This window comes from Cydia strobilella, chromosome 1 (genome assembly GCF_947568885.1).
Source record: "Cydia strobilella chromosome 1, ilCydStro3.1, whole genome shotgun sequence".
Taxonomy (NCBI): domain Eukaryota; kingdom Metazoa; phylum Arthropoda; class Insecta; order Lepidoptera; family Tortricidae; genus Cydia; species Cydia strobilella.
The window spans coordinates 34,423,540-34,439,689 of NC_086041.1; the positions used below are offsets into that span (position 1 = coordinate 34,423,540).

Below are 16,150 nucleotides of genomic sequence, written 5' to 3' on the forward strand. Positions count from 1 at the left end.
AAAAACTAAACATCCTTTTCTTCATGGAGACTATATAAAGGAGCCAAATCTCTATGTATGAAAAGTGTCCATCAAAAAACAGTAATTAGGCGGCGCCACCATACACCGAAATACTACCAAAAACAACCTACGTAATTTGGTCGGGTTATTTGTTGGTTCATGTTATACTCATGTCCCAGAGCCTAACTAGCGCCACCGGAGAGATTAGGAACTATTATTTAAAGCGGAAAGCGGTCACTTTTGCAACAATTCTGCCATAAGAGATTGGCATCTTTTCTATACCATCCATACTTTTCTTGGGCCAAACTATAGTTTGTCAAAGGACTGTCTTATTTCAAACATAGACAGAGAGAATCATACTATTTTTGTCTTACACTAGTACTAGCACCCTAAAGAAAAGGGTGAGTGTGGTTTTTTTTGTTTGTTCTTATTTACTGACAATTTGTTTTGTCCAACTATATATTCACCAGAAGAAGTTTCTATTCAGTGTGTTTTATATTATAACGATTTTTTTAGTGAGTCGAACAGCTTTTTATAGTTTTTACTGACAGCAACGTCATGTCAGTATCCAATCAATCTGTCAAAAATTGAGTCAATATTCCAATTGCAATGCAATCACTGTTAAATTTCTAATCAGATCATAATCAGTTTACGCTGTGTTAAGTTGGCCACGGAAAATAGTGTATTGAATGTAGGAAAAGGGGCGGATGGGTTTAGCGTGGCCGTAACTTAGGACTGAGCGCGCACCATGGCTATGTCCAAAGGATTTAAAGTGTTGGAGAAGTCGTGCCCACCAAATCCCTACAGTATAATCCTACAACACAGAAACAAAGATACTGCTTTATTGTTCGAATCTCAAGCTGTGGTCTCACTTTCACCTCAGGAGACTGACACTTTTCGGAAACAGTTTCACAAAATCGCTGACGCTTACGCCTGCCTAGGCGCTCTGCAGCTGAATTCCGGGGAATCCTGTCTGCTCTACCTAGTGCTGGTGACTGGGTGCTGCTCCGTGGGAAAGGTGGGCGATGTTGAAGTATTCAAAATTACCCAAACCCAATTCTTGCCTCTCTTTTACCACACTAATGATGACAAAGTTTCAGAAGTAAAGAAATTACTCAATTCTGGAACTTTCTATTTTTCTTGGAACACGGGAAAATCAAACGATAATCTCTTTGATCTCACGCTCTGTGCACAACGCAAAAGCAAAGGAGCTAATCCTGATAATAGATTCTTTTGGAACAGAACTCTCTTTATACATTTGATTAGGTATGGAATTGATTGTGAGGATTGGCTCACAAGAGCTATGTGTGGGTCAGTGGAAATAAGAACCATCTATGTGGGGCACCGTCAAGCTAGAGCAGTTTTAGTGTCCCGTCTGAGCTGTGAAAGAGCTGGCACTCGTTTCAATGTCAGAGGATGCAACGATGATGGCAATGTTGCCAATTTCGTTGAAACTGAACAATCAATTTACATAGATGATTCCGTGGCATCTTACATTCAGACCAGGGGATCGGTTCCTCTGTTTTGGGAGCAGCCGGGAGTACAAGTTGGATCTCATAAAGTTAAGATGTCCAGAGGCTACGATGCTTCTACCAGTGCTTGCGATCGACACTTCTCTGCAATGAAGCGCAATTACGGGTCCGTGATTGTTGCAAATCTTTTAGGATCAAGTTTGATTGGAGGAAGTGAAGGTGAAGCCACTTTGAGCAATGCTTTTCAGAAACACCTTAACGAGTCTGCTCATTCGGATGTCATTCAGATAATCTTTGATTACCATCAGGAAGTCCGAGCCTCATCCATTGAAGGAGCTTTAGGGAAATTCAAAAAGATAATAGAGAAATATTATGATGAAATGGGGATTTTCAGTGCTAAAAGTGTTGACATTTACAATATCCAGAAAGGCGTTATCCGAACAAACTGCCTTGATTGCTTGGACAGAACCAATTCTATTCAGACATTTATTGGGCTAGAAATGCTCAATATACAGCTTATGCTGCTCCAATGTGTTGATAAGAAACAAAATGTGAATAGATTTGAGGAAGTTTTTAAACAGATGTGGGTGAATAACGGCAATGAAATATCGAAAATTTATGCAGGCACTGGAGCTATCCAAGGCGGCTCCAAATTGATAGACGGAGCTCGCTCTGCAGCCCGCACCATACAGAACAACTTGTTAGACAATTCCAAGCAAGAAGCTATTGATATTTTGCTTCTAGGCTCTACGTTAAACTCTGAACTTGCTGATCGTACAAGGATCCTCTTACCAGCTAATCTACTGCACGCATCCCCTCCGGTGCTTAGAGAAATGTGCCGCAGAGTTAACGAGTACACAACACCATCCTCTATAAGGATTACAATCGGCACATACAATGTGAACGGTGGTAAACACTTTAGAAGTCTCGCCTATAAAGACGTCAGTTTGGCCGACTGGTTGCTAGATTGCCCTAACCATTCATTAGTGAACACTGTCCAAGGCAAGGATCATCCTTCTGATATATTTGCGATTGGCTTTGAAGAAATCGTCGACCTTAACGCCAGCAACATTATGGCCGCCAGTTCTGACAATGCAAAAGCATGGAGTGAGGAGCTAGAAAAAGTTTTATGCAGAGATGCACCCTACACCCTTCTCTCCTCCCATCAATTAGTAGGCGTGTGTTTATTCGTGTTTGCTAGAAAAGATTTAATTCCTCACATCCGAGATGTGGCGCTCGATTCTGTCAAAACTGGTCTCGGGGGCGCCACTGGTAACAAAGGTGCAGTTGCTATCAGACTAGTCATTTACGGAACCTCTCTCTGTTTTGTCTGCGCCCATTTCGCTGCGGGACAGTCTCAAGTTACCGAAAGAAATGCCGACTACACAGAAATCACGAGGAAAGTAGCTTTCCCAATGGGCCGATCCCTATACTCGCACGACTACGTGTTTTGGTGCGGCGATTTCAACTACCGCATTGATCTGGACAAAGATGAAGTGCGATTACTCGTGTCACAGAATAACATGCAGCGGCTTTTAGAGCAAGACCAGCTAACGAGACAGAAAGCTCAAGATCTCGTGTTTAAAAACTGCTTTGAAGGTGATATTACCTTCCTTCCGACATACAAGTATGATCTCTTTAGCGATGATTACGATACTAGTGAAAAATGCCGTGCCCCAGCCTGGACCGACCGCATTTTGTGGCGAAGCCGGAAACACACTATAGACCCGGAAGGGACTTCCGAATTAGTCGCCGGGAAGTTACTCCACTACGGCCGAGCGGAACTGAAACAGAGCGATCATCGACCTGTAATAGGGATTCTTGAGGTTGAAGTCCTTCAAGTAAGCTACACGAAATGCATGGAAGTGTTTTACGAAGTGGTCAATGATCTGGGACCTCCGGACGCGACAATCGTCGTGCAACCTTGCGATGCCAACAGTGAATCTGTGTTTGATGATAATTTGGTAGCTGCGATTTTGCAAGAGCTCGCCACTATAGGCGAGGTAACTCTTGTGAGGATCGTTGAGGATCATTCGACTTCGTTGATAATTACGTTCCGAGATGGACAGAACGCTCTCGCTGCCGCGCAGAAGGAACATCTGACCGTTTGCTCGGTTCCTTTGCGCATCACTTTAAAATCTCCTAATTGGGTGGAGGTCGTCAGGTCAGAGTTAATTCTGTGTACGAATAATACGATTCCGCTGTTCGGTGAGGCTCAAGCGGAGCGGCCGTTGAGGTCGGCGCCGCCGACGCCGCGCCGGCAGCAGCCGAGCAGGCCGCCGGCGCCGTCGCCGACGCCACTGGTGCCGTCGCGCGCGCCCGCCGCTGCGGCGAGTCTCGCTCGTCCGCCGCCTCCGCGTCCCGCGCCGATGGCGCCCGCTGTTGACAATGGTAAGCCCGCACCACCGGCGTTGGCCTCGCCGCCTCCGATCTCTTCACCGCCACCGATCTCCTCGCCGCCGGCGGACAGCGGACCGCCGCCGTCGTGCTCGCCGCCTCCGCCTCCGCCGGCAGCCGGTCCGCCCCCACCGGTGCCGGCGCGGCAGGGCGCTCCGCCACCTCTACCCGCTCGCCCGCGACCGGCTTCGTAAATTCCATATACGCATTTCTAGAATTTGTAATAACTCGAACAAATCATGTACACGGGTAAGTGTTCCATACGTTCCTTTTGTTTACTTATTTGTTATTGAAGTTATTTATTGCATTAGATTACGTAGTAGGTGTCCACTTTGTTAAAAAAAAACAGATGTAGGTTACTTAATGTAGGTCGTGGAAGCTTGAAGGTTTTTCGAGTTTGGTTGGATATTCTGTACATGAGTTGTTAAGTATTGCATTGTGTGTTTAGCAAATCCCGGGCTGATGATAAGCTGGCGATGACGTAGGCGTGCGAAGTGCAAAGCAGTGCGTTTATATTATATGCCTAGGCCGGATTTTCATCACATAAATTATACATATACATATACGTTTATTGTTATACATTGATACGTATTATAAGAGGTTATTTTATGACTTCAGCATAAGTGGTCTCATCACTTTAATCTTAAGTAGTGTTATGTGCGATACCAATCGGAATTATTTTCATTTAGGTAAATACTTGTAAGAATTATTGTATTTATTCATGGGCATTTTCATCCAGACGTTTAGCTTCATCCAAAGGATCATGGAAATGCATAAAAAATACACGTAGGTATAGTACTTTAAGTATAGGACTATATCTCATTTAATGTTGTTGGCAGTGCCGGCCCGAGTCCTTGATTAAAACTTTTTTTTTTTCATTTGCCATTTTGGCGCCCCCCTTGCCATCCGGCGCCTAGAGCGGCCGCTCCACTCACTCTACCCTAGGTACTGCCCTGGTTGTTGGTTGCGTAACTATAGTTGATCAAGCAAATCCTGTCAGTAGAAAAAGGCGTGAAATTAAATTTTTCTGTGGGACGATAACCGTTCGCGCCTACATTTAAAATTTGCCGCCTTTTTCTACTGACAAGATTTGCTTGACCAACTATACTGTTATTTCTAAATAATATACTTAAACACCGTGGAGATAAAAAGAGGGACTGTATAGCCTTTTCAATTAATCTGTTAAAAGACTTAAAAGTTATGACATAAGAACGGAAAAGCATATTTTTCTTGAAAGGTACCTGTAGTTGTATTTATTTATCGAGCGGGATAATTTCGTCCATGGGATAATAGCGCTTTCTTTACATATAATTACAAAGTAAGTATGGTTGGATCCAACTTACTGTAGAAGTGTAATAGACGCATTTAATCAACCTCGCTGTCTAAAGCTAGGTATGTACTAGCATACAACTGCTTTTACATTTACCAACTACATATTTGAAATTCTTAAAGTTTGTATTTATCCCACGGACGCAAATATCCTGGTTGACTTATATAAATATTGTGCAATCTAATGTTTCAATCTTGAAATAGGTATGTCTACACGTGCGTAAAGTGAGTTGAATGAGCTTTCTACAAACCTACCCAAAATGGTTGACAATTTACGTCTAATCCTTCTAAGTCCCAGTCTTTTTGCGGTTTTGAATTTGGAACCTTCTTTTATTCCATTGTAGTTACAAAATAAGCATAAGTGTATCGATATCCTACTCAGTTCTATATAAGCTTTAACGGAATTTGTTGCCACGCACGGGGATTTGGGTCCAACAGCTTATTACACACATAATTATTGTGTTAGATTAAGTACTTTGAGTTCTGTGGGTAGATTTGTAGATAGTTTGTATTTTAGATATCATTAGTACGAAATAATATAGGTAATGAATAAAGTTTATAGGTATTCATTAAGGCGGCTTGGCTTGAAGGAGTTTAAGGTCGTCAGACGAATCGATTATTACCTCATTCATAAAAATCGGCTGAATAATTTCATACCACATAGCCAGCTAAAATAGTAGCCCTTCAGTTTGACTGTTACCGTGTCGGGTAATTATTGCGCATTTAGCAACGAGCAAAGGCCGAAATAGATCCGTGGATGCAATAAAGACAATTTAATTCATTTAACGATCTCGCTTTCTCCTGCGTATGTTAACGATAAATTATGTTGTAGATATTGTATATGTTACTTTTGTTCATATATTTCACCTTAGCACAAAGTCCCCCGCCGCGTCTGTCTGTTTGTGTGTATGTATGTTCGCGATAAACTCAAAAACTACTGAACGTTAGGTGTTGTGTAACCCGTGCGAAGCCGGGGCAGGTCGCTAGTAATTATAATTTTACTTCTATTTACGTAAATACGTATATCTAAAATAATTATTCTTAATATTTTTTAAAGTTTAAGAAGTGGTTATGCCGTACTTCGTATCAGTGGCAAATTAATGGAATGGGATCAATAGAGGCCCACGCTTATGGCCTTTCGGTCAAATTGGGGCCCCTCTCGAGCTAGAGACCCGTGGGTAGCATTTTGCTATTTGCTCGCTTTGCGACCCTATAACTATTAGTTACCTAACTAATAACTATTAGTTACGCCACTGCTTTTGAGTTACTTCTTATAGGTATCTAATACCTATAGGATTCTTTCAAATATCTACCTTCCGGTTGTAGGTACCAGAACCAGGTTGTATTTAAAGAAATGCATCGAGATAATAGCTAATTTGAGATTTAAATATGAGATGAATTTACTTTTAGTCAATAGTCAGTCCTCCTGTGTTGCAACTAAGGAATAATATTTAAGTAATAACTAAGGCAAGTGTCTAAATAAAATGTTCCATTGCATACCAACTTTTTTAAATACTATAATGTATGTTGTATTGTGATATACCAAACTAAATATGATTACGTCCGTTAACTCTCAGAATGACCTTCGGATTTTAGAAAGATACATCGGGTATCGGCGATAACACGCGAAGGTGATACTGCTGTTCTGCTCTCTTATTAACTCACAAAAAGTTTTAAACTTACCGCAAAAAGTTAAGGATACCTATTGTCTCAATGTAAAATAAGCCCTAATTTAATGACATTATGCTTAATATTCGGTTGATGACTATATTGCGATTTGACTTTTTGTCATAATCTAAATAAAATATAATCACAATTTAAAATTCGAAAACAAATTTGAAATTATATAGAGTTGATAATACTAGTCACATATTTCAATTCATATGGTAAAATCATGTAAAATTATACAATTGGAAAATTGTGATATTATTGTTATGGTGGTATTAACTACTCTTATATAGTTTAAAGCTAAAAAGACGACTGCACTCATTGGATGTTGGATTGCAACTAAATCAGTAAGAGACTGTCATTTTCTATTACGCGATTACGTCCGATTTTACCCGAAAAACGAATGTCATTCTGAGAGTTAACGGACTGTACACATAGTTGACCCGTCATGTAACCTGTTAGTTTTTTTTACATAAGGAAACTTATATTTATGACGCTAAACTAATAAGTAGAGCGGTTTATTTGTGGTGTATGATTAAATGATTATATTGTAGATTATTCCATCCAGCATTACGAGCTACTTTTTCCTGTTTTTGTTTACGTTACGTTAAATTACGTATGGAAAAAAAAACAATGAATTTAAACTTCTAAATAAGTAGTTTCTAGCTAGACGGTGATCAGCAAAATTTAATTTTAGCAATTCTTTTAAAATTGAGACGACATATTATAAACATATTTTGGAAACGGTGTAATTTAGATAGATAATCGTGAATAAGCACTTTATTATCGCTCCGAAATTTTCCGGTATTCGAAGTTATCCCAATGAAGATGATTGGCTTAACGGGTTGATAGAACGCATACCTCTGGGTATCTCCATTCGTACATAATAATTAGAAGTATGAAAATCTATGTATGTACAGTCGCCATTTGATATATCTGAACACGCCTCTATTGTCAAGGCGCTAGAGTGCGTGTTCAGATATTTTTGAGCACCTCAGCCGCTCCGATATATCTGATGGCCACTGTACCATAGTCCACAGTTTAACTGATGATTCGTAAACTTTATTTCGTAGACAAAGGTCTTTCGTGCTGTTTCGTGGGTATTATAATTTTAGAATGTTCGCTAGGCTCTGGGAAGGAAGAAGGAAATATACCTACAGTTGTATAACAAAGATCTATTTCTGTGTCGTTTTATAAATCTTATTATTTTTTTACTTTTATATTTTATTTTATTTAAAATATGTTCGTACTAACTACATATGTTTCATGATACGAATAAGCGAAAATGCATTTGTTATAGAAAATAAGCTTGTTATGAAATATTTTAATCCTGTGAGGTGTAAAGACCTTCATAATATTTGTGCAGAAAAATTGGGTATACAAATCATGATTATGTATAATATGTATCTATCTAGGTATGTAGTCGCCATCAGATATTGAAGCGGCCAAGATGCTCAAAAATATCTGAACACGCACTCTAACACTTTGACAATAGAGGCGTGTTCAGATATTTGTAAGCGCCTCGGCCGCTCTGGTACTTATATCTGATGGCCAACATATCAGTTATATTTTTACTGGCGAGCCATCCGATTTCCAATATTGCCATTGGCTTACCATTTTGTTATGACTAATGGAGACCAGTAAATATTATTTCCATATATTTTATTTTTAACGCCATCTATTTTTGCTACACCGCCAATATATTTCTTTGAAGTTATCTAGATTACGTTGTGCACTTTTTAAGTCTCATTCACTTTGTACCTTTTTAGGGTTCCGTACCCAAAGGGTAAAAACGGGACCCTATTACTAAGACTCCGCTGTCCGTCTGTCACCAGGCTGTATCTCATGAACCGTGATAGCTAGACAGTTGAAATTTTCACAGATGGTGTATTTCTGTTGCCGCTATAACAACAAATACTAGAAACAGAATAAAATGAATATTTAAGGGGGGCTCCCATACAAAAAACGTGATTTTTTTTTGCCGTTTTTTGCGTAATGGTACGGAACCCTTCGTGCGCGAGTCTGACTCGCACTTGGCCGGTTTTTTTGCATTATATTATATTCAGCTGTGTGCAATGATGAGGAATGCTATTTACTTTAAATGGATATTACAAGTCTGTACAGTTTATTAGTCTACTATAGCAATGGTTATTGGTTATTTGGTGTTGCATCACATATACATTCATTATCATTATGTAAGATTAAAATGCATGGAGGTAACGTCCAAAGTGGGATCATTTGGAAAAGGGCAAATATTAGCTAAACTATAAGCACTTCCTACCGTAGTACGCAAGATGCCTGAGTAAGTGTTGCTAAAGTATGAAGTGCTTTTGGTTTTATAGATATTTGCCATATACAAAATTATCCCACTTTCGAAGTTACCCCACTGCCCCTTATAGTATTTCTTATGAGTAGTGACAACACACACGAATGTAAATCATAGACTGTTTAATTATTGAGTGCTTTATGAATTGTTAGTGTGACGTAGTACTACGTAGGCGAACAACACGCGAACGCGAAGCGAAGCGATGCGTCGCGGGGTGAATCAATCCTTTGACACTTAAGAGTGTCCTACGTGGGCCATCTCGTTGCGAACGCCGTGCCGCTTCGCTTCGCATTCGCGAGTTGTTCGCTTACGTAAGACGCAGCGTTAAACGAATTCTGCAATATAGCTGGCATCTGTGTTATGTTACATGTATATTATGTGAAATATAGAATTGTTCAAGCATTCATTTTATTTTATTTTCCCTAAAGATTCCAACTCGACAATAGGGTTTATTTGTCATTCCTAGATAGAAGGTAACATTTATATCAACTTTCAATAAATTTCTAATACAATAAAGAGTTTTCACAAAATTTATAAAATTAATAAAAATGGTACCTTTTGCCTGAGAATGTTACATTGAAACAACTCTTGTGATTATAATCCTTTTATTGGAATCTATAACACAGGCGACTAATACATAATTTAAGTGTAAATTAATTGATTTAGTTCTTCTTGACGGCGTGCGTGTAGATGGTGTGGCCGAAGCCAACAATGCCAAGCAGGCAGAGAGCCATGGTCAAGCGGTACAGGACACCGTCAAGGGGGCCTCCCTTCAGGAAGACGGGCACATCATTCTCTTTCTGAAAAAATAGATAAAATTGAGTATTATCAAGTATTACACTACCACTCAAAAGTATTGGCACCCGCAATTTTCACCATACAAAAATTATTTTCAAAATCATACTGTTCGATCACAAGCAAATGACTCTTACATGTTGGATTGAATTTTTATTTAGGTAAATATATTGAGCCTCAAATTGTTGCCAAAGACATCTTTTAAAATTTCGAGTTTACTTTATGAATAATAAATAGGCCTTTGTCATCTGTGTCAGATGTTTCAAGCAGCATCGCGGTTACGAGTGTTACGACACTTGCGTTCGTGGCTGTAAAGCCCTATACGAGAGAGGATCCCTCGGCCACACACGCAGCAGGTGTATGCTCCCCCAGGTGGGCGGGGGTTGGAGGCCTGCTCGTGGCGCCTCGTGCGTTTCTCTTTTAGTAAGGAGAACCAGGCATCGTCGTGCTTGGATTAACCATCATGAATAACATGACGCCACATGGGTCGGTCTTCAGCCAGTTTCTGCCATTGGTTGCATGAGATGTTAAAGGTAACCATGTCACGTTTCGCACAATCCTTAAAGCGCAGCATTGGCCGCCCGGCTGGCCTTTTTGCGTCTTTCTTTCTTTTAAAATTCGAGTTTACTTTATGAAACGATTTAAAAAACCCCAATGTACTAGTTCAAACAAAATAAAACGATTTTGTACTGGAAAACAATTTATGGATTTTTTTACGCTTGCTATTTGGTAAATAGGTAAATGTACACGAATATTCTGCACATCATTTTGAAGCTCGATATGTCTGCTAAATTAAAAAAGTTAACTGCACAAAAACTTACCCGATTGCGACTTAGCGGTATAATTTTGTAAGTCGATTTTGTATACAATTGTATGGAAAAAATTACGTGTGCCTAAATAGTTATGAGCGGTAGTGTATGACTGGATTTTATGGAGTTGAATAAGTTTTTGGGAATAATTTAATTTTTTTGTTTAAGCTTTTATCGCTGACTGTACTTTCATTTCCACAGGCAACTAATACAATTGAGACAATTCTAACAACCCCAAACACAATAAGTTTGCGTTGTTTAATCACAGAGGAGTGCCCATGGCCACCTCCTGTCTCCATCATCAGATCAGCTCCATGTCATCATAATAATGCATTGTCATCCAATTTACATATGTATGCAAAATTTGAGTTCAATCGGGAAGTGGGTCAAATTTTGCTTCCAAGGTTTGACCCACACTACCTACATACAGTCGGCAGCAGAAGTTGCTAAGCGGGCGAGGTGTTCAAAATTACCTTGACACACTATTATTCTCTCAACAATAAAGTCGCGTCAAGATCATTTTGAACACCTCGCCCGCTTAGCAACTTCTGCTACTGACTGGCAAGTTAAATAAAAGCTTGTAAAATGGTAGTCAATAGTTGGTCTATGTTGCGGTAACCTTATAATTGAAAACCAGTGAGAAATTATTTATTTTATAGTTATATAACAAATACATTTAAGTACCGTCAACCGGGGTGAATAGGGACAAAACTTTGTGATTTACCTGACAATTTCCTAACAACTACCAACACAAATTGTAACAAACAAAATCTAATATTATTTTCAATTGACTGATAAAATTTGTGTATTTTTTAAGAAATTTTCAAGTAAATCACATTTTAAGTTTTGACCCTATTCATCCCGGTTGATGGTACTAAAAGTTAATGTTTATATGGAAAAACATTCTGCTTAAAAAGTTATCCATAATACAGTAAAATTCTGATAAATATTTTTGTCAGCTGTCTAATAGAAAAAAAAAATATAGTTGGTCAAACCAAATGGTCAGTAAATAAGAACAAAAAAAAACTATACTCATCCTTTTCTTTTGGGTGTTAGTACCAGTGTAAGACAAAGGTAGAATGATTCAAGAGACAGTCCTTTGATAAACTATATTTGCCTTCAAGTAATCAAGTATGAATTAGTGAATTGGTTAATTCAGCAATATTCTTGTTATGTGATATACAAAATTGATATCATGATGCTATGTTCGATGTTATCTTACTTATTCATAAATAAAGAAACTTTATATACCTGGAACTGTGCCTGCTGGGAGCGAATGTTCTCAGGCACCGCCGGGTAAGGAATGTTGGTGCCAGGGACCAAACGCTTCTTGCCTCCAGCCGAGCACGCCGCCTCCGTCACCGTCGACATATGAGTCGTGTTGTACACCACGGGCACCTCCACTCGTTGCAAAGCAATTGGTGCCTGGAAAAATCACTTCATTGACAAATCGAACCACATGAAAAGTTCGTTCAGGTTCTTATTTTGAGAAAACGATACTTACAACTGGGAACAGTGGGGCTTGCAAGTTGCTGGCGGCAACCAGCCTGCCGGTAGCTCTGCTCAGTTGGTGATACATTTTTCTACACGAATTATAAGATTAGTGCCCGTCGAGGAAAAGATTTTCTTCGATCGTAGAAGTATTACGAAACAAGTAGTTATCACAGGGGGAGTACAGTGTTCCTAATGAAGTTAGTGAATGTGACATATTTTGATTTTGTCGAAATAAAAATAAAACCTACTTTGTTGCATTAAAGATTAGTTTTGAACAGCAATATTTGCAACGTTGTAATAAATAAACGTAATCTTGCATGTGCTCTAACTTAATTTATAATATGGCAACTTTATAGTTATTTAAAAATATTTTTGGCTATAGTTGGTCAAACCAATTTGTCATGGTCAGTAACAACCAGGATAAATATACTCATTCCTTTCATTTTGGCTCTAGTACTAGTGTAAGACAAAGATAGTATGATTCTCTCTGTCTATGTTTGAAATGAGACAGTCCTTTGACAAACTTTATCTTTGATTTTTTCATAATTAAAACTAAAATCATTAATCTTAGATTAATTAATTTATGCGGCTTAGGTAGTAAATTTATTTCTTTGACTTAATATTATTGAACTCTCAGAATAATAACTAAAGCATAGAAGCAGGGCAAAAATAAGAGCTTGGTAAAAAGTATCGTGTTCACAACACGCTATTACTTTTTATCTATGAGTGAGTGAGACAACAATCCGCAAGTTCTTTCGTTTTTTTTTCAGTATTGTCATAAGATGAACTGAGGAAAATGTCAAACGGTGGTTTTTGAACTGCTGACAATTTTTTTTTAAACTGGCGAGTTGCTAAATGACGCCATATTTTTGTGGTGATTTTGACAGTTCTTTTCTTGAGCACGTTGGAAAAGGTGAGTGGTTATGTACTAGTTTTAACCAAAAATAAGTGTTTATTGGGTGTTCTTTCTCAAGTAGGTTGTTTTCACTAAAATCTATACATCCTTTTATGTATACAGTGAAACCGCTATTCTCAATAAGTGAAGTTCGAATTTTGAAATTCCGCGTGGCGTTGTCACTTTGACGATTCCGATTTCCTTTTGTTTTCCGCCTTCACTTCGAGAGTCAACCGTCATACTTAACTAAATATTTGCACAAACCTTTCCAGTCCCACAATGCAGATCTTCGTAAAAACCCTCACGGGGAAGACCATCACCCTTGAGGTGGAGGCCTCCGACACCATCGAGAATGTGAAGGCCAAGATCCAGGACAAGGAGGGCATCCCCCCGGACCAGCAGAGATTGATCTTCGCCGGAAAACAATTGGAAGATGGCCGCACTCTGTCTGACTACAACATCCAGAAGGAATCCACCCTTCACTTGGTGCTCAGGCTTAGAGGAGGTAAGTGTAAAATTCCAATAGGTTTTTCTGTTGTTCGTGTCTTATCTTGTTCAGGATAAGTTTATGCAATCCCTGACCAATATAATACTGTCTTCGGACTCATGAAATAAAACTATGAAAAGGGATTATATCGCGTATATTGAATTTTTAATACATCACAACGTTTCGAGCCCTTTACAGCGTTCGTGGTCAACGGGTGAAACGTCGTGTTGTATTAAAAATTCAATATACGCGATAAAATCCGTTTTCATAGTTTATATCCCTGAGCAATAATTTTCTATTTTAAATAGTTTGCTTATTTTGAGTCACGAATTGCAAGGCTGTTTGTTCACCTGATTAAGTGATGTACATTATTCTAGATATTTATTCATTCTGTCATTAAAAAAACCGCCCAAGTGAGAGTCATACTCGCGCACGAAGGGTTCCGTACCATTACGCAAAAACGGCAAAAAAATCATGTTGTATGGGAGCCCCACTTAAATATTTATTTTATTCTGTTTTTAGTATTTGTTCTTATAGCGGCAACAGAAATACATCATCTGTGAAAATTTCAACTGTCTAGCTATCCCGGTTCATGAGATACAGCCTGGTGACAGACGGACAGTGGAGTCTTAGTAGTAGGGGCCTGTTTTTACCCTTTGGGTACGGAACCCTAAAAATGAGTTGGTGAAGAAACTTGTTTCTGTTGTGGCTGGGCCCATATACTTGTCCCTCTCACTTCAATTGTACGATTGCAATTCGCAGTCTAGTACTTAAAACACCTAAGTGAATTTATGCAAAAACCAAATCATTTTTTCCTTGTGGTTGGCCCATGAACTAAGAATGCAATATTCATTCCATTCTGGGGGGATCTATGCTCCATTTATATATCCATAAATTGAGTTGATTGTCAAATCTACTACAATGATTTTGTATTGTGGCTGGGGCATCCAATATCAGACAAGACTCAATACCGGTTATTGAAATATTCATAACAATTGCAGTTTTAGTAGTAACTTCATATAATTTTTATTTATAAAACGAAACTACCTACCTAAATGGTCGCGTACTGTGCGTTTTAAGAGGAATTTCCTCCCGCGTACGCTTCGGCTGTGGAATGAGCTCCCTGCCGAGGTTTTCCCGAGAGGCTACAGTATGGGGTTTTTGAAAAAAGGAGTGTACAGGTTTTTAAAGGGTCGGCAACGCGCGTGTAATATCTCCGGTGTTGCAGGCGTCCGTTGGCTACGGTAACTGCTTACCATCAGGCGGGCTGTATGCTTGATTGCCACTGACGTGGTATAAAAAAAAAACTGAAAAATCCTATACCGAAATTCCGATATTGGTCTTGAATTTTGGTATTGTATCATACTAATCCCTCCAATATTCTGGTACTTCTGGACTCCGGAATTCCTTCGGTATTCATGCCCTTAGATGGCCTACCAGACAATCAAAGAACTCAAATCAAAACATCACTAGACGCATAACTTCTCCCCAGGTACCATCGAGCCGTCTCTCCGCATCCTGGCCATGAAGTACAACTGCGACAAGATGATCTGCCGCAAGTGCTACGCCCGCCTGCACCCCCGTGCCACCAACTGCCGCAAGACCAAGTGTGGCCACACCAACAACCTCCGCCCCAAGAAGAAGCTGAAGGATTAGATTAATTTTTGTTGCCTTTTCATCTGCGGGTTGACATAAAAACTGTAAAACATCCAAATTAAAGTTTAACAACTTACACAACACGGTGTTTTCTTGGGTTTTCCGCCTATGGTTTAACGGTGATTTCATCAAAATACTCTTCTTGTCAAAGGCTTGTTGGTCAAAGATGATGTTTGCCAAAGTCCCGAATTGTCATAACATTTTCGCCAAAAGTGCTTTTGGTCAAAGGTGAGCGTTTGCGACAGTCTCGTTTCGTCAAAACATTTTCGACAATGGTTCTCCTTTAGGTCCACAGTGTCCAGTCTCAAAACGCCCACTTAATCAAAATGCTCACTGTATTTATAAGGATTGATCAGAAAAAAAAAACGCTATGAAAGTTCGCTACTGGGCTACCATATGCATTGTTGTGAATGTTGTGATCAAATAGCAACTTTCAAGAAAATTACAGAAATAGGTTTTATTAAATTTTTATCAGTTTATTTTATTATGGAGATTACGTATCGATACAGTTAACCATTTGGTAAAGTGGACATTTTGGTTGAGTGGCTGAAATGGTAAAGAGGACGATTTGATAAACATATATTTTAAAGTGGACGTTCTGATGCAGTGGTCATTCTGATACAGTGGACGGTGTGACTGGGTTTGAGACTGGACACTATGGACTCAAAGGTTCTTTTGGTCAAAGGTGAGAACTTTCCAGTGAGTGACTTAATTCTAAAGGATAGGGTATAAGGGTAGGTCACGGGTAGGTATAATAAAAAACGTACAGAATTACGTTAAACAAGGTTTATTACAACTGTAAATATCACAACTCATCAACTG

General features: G+C 39.1%; 3 protein-coding genes across 3 annotated transcripts; 2 read left to right on the forward strand and 1 right to left on the reverse strand.

The window, feature by feature from the left end:
* The first annotated feature begins 559 nt into the window (after positions 1–559).
* LOC134744921 (synaptojanin-1) lies at positions 560–4,860 on the forward strand. Its single transcript, XM_063678870.1, has one exon. The coding sequence runs from the start codon at positions 749–751 to the stop codon at positions 4,061–4,063; it is 3,315 nt and encodes a 1,104-aa protein (XP_063534940.1). The 5' UTR covers positions 560–748; the 3' UTR covers positions 4,064–4,860.
* A 4,920-nt stretch (positions 4,861–9,780) lies between these two features.
* Positions 9,781–12,460, reverse strand: LOC134744931 (cytochrome c oxidase subunit 7A, mitochondrial-like). Its single transcript, XM_063678881.1, has 3 exons — positions 12,301–12,460; positions 12,048–12,221; positions 9,781–9,992 (listed from the first exon to the last, which is right to left on the reverse strand). Exons 1-3 carry the CDS (start codon positions 12,373–12,375, stop codon positions 9,855–9,857), a joined length of 387 nt encoding a protein of 128 aa, XP_063534951.1. The 5' UTR covers positions 12,376–12,460; the 3' UTR covers positions 9,781–9,854.
* A 621-nt stretch (positions 12,461–13,081) lies between these two features.
* On the forward strand, positions 13,082–15,406 carry LOC134745319 (ubiquitin-ribosomal protein eL40 fusion protein). The gene is made up of 3 exons (XM_063679318.1): positions 13,082–13,203; positions 13,458–13,690; positions 15,165–15,406. The coding sequence occupies exons 2-3, from the start codon at positions 13,465–13,467 to the stop codon at positions 15,326–15,328; spliced, it is 390 nt and encodes a 129-aa protein (XP_063535388.1). The 5' UTR covers positions 13,082–13,203; positions 13,458–13,464; the 3' UTR covers positions 15,329–15,406.
* Positions 15,407–16,150: the final 744 nt, after the last annotated feature.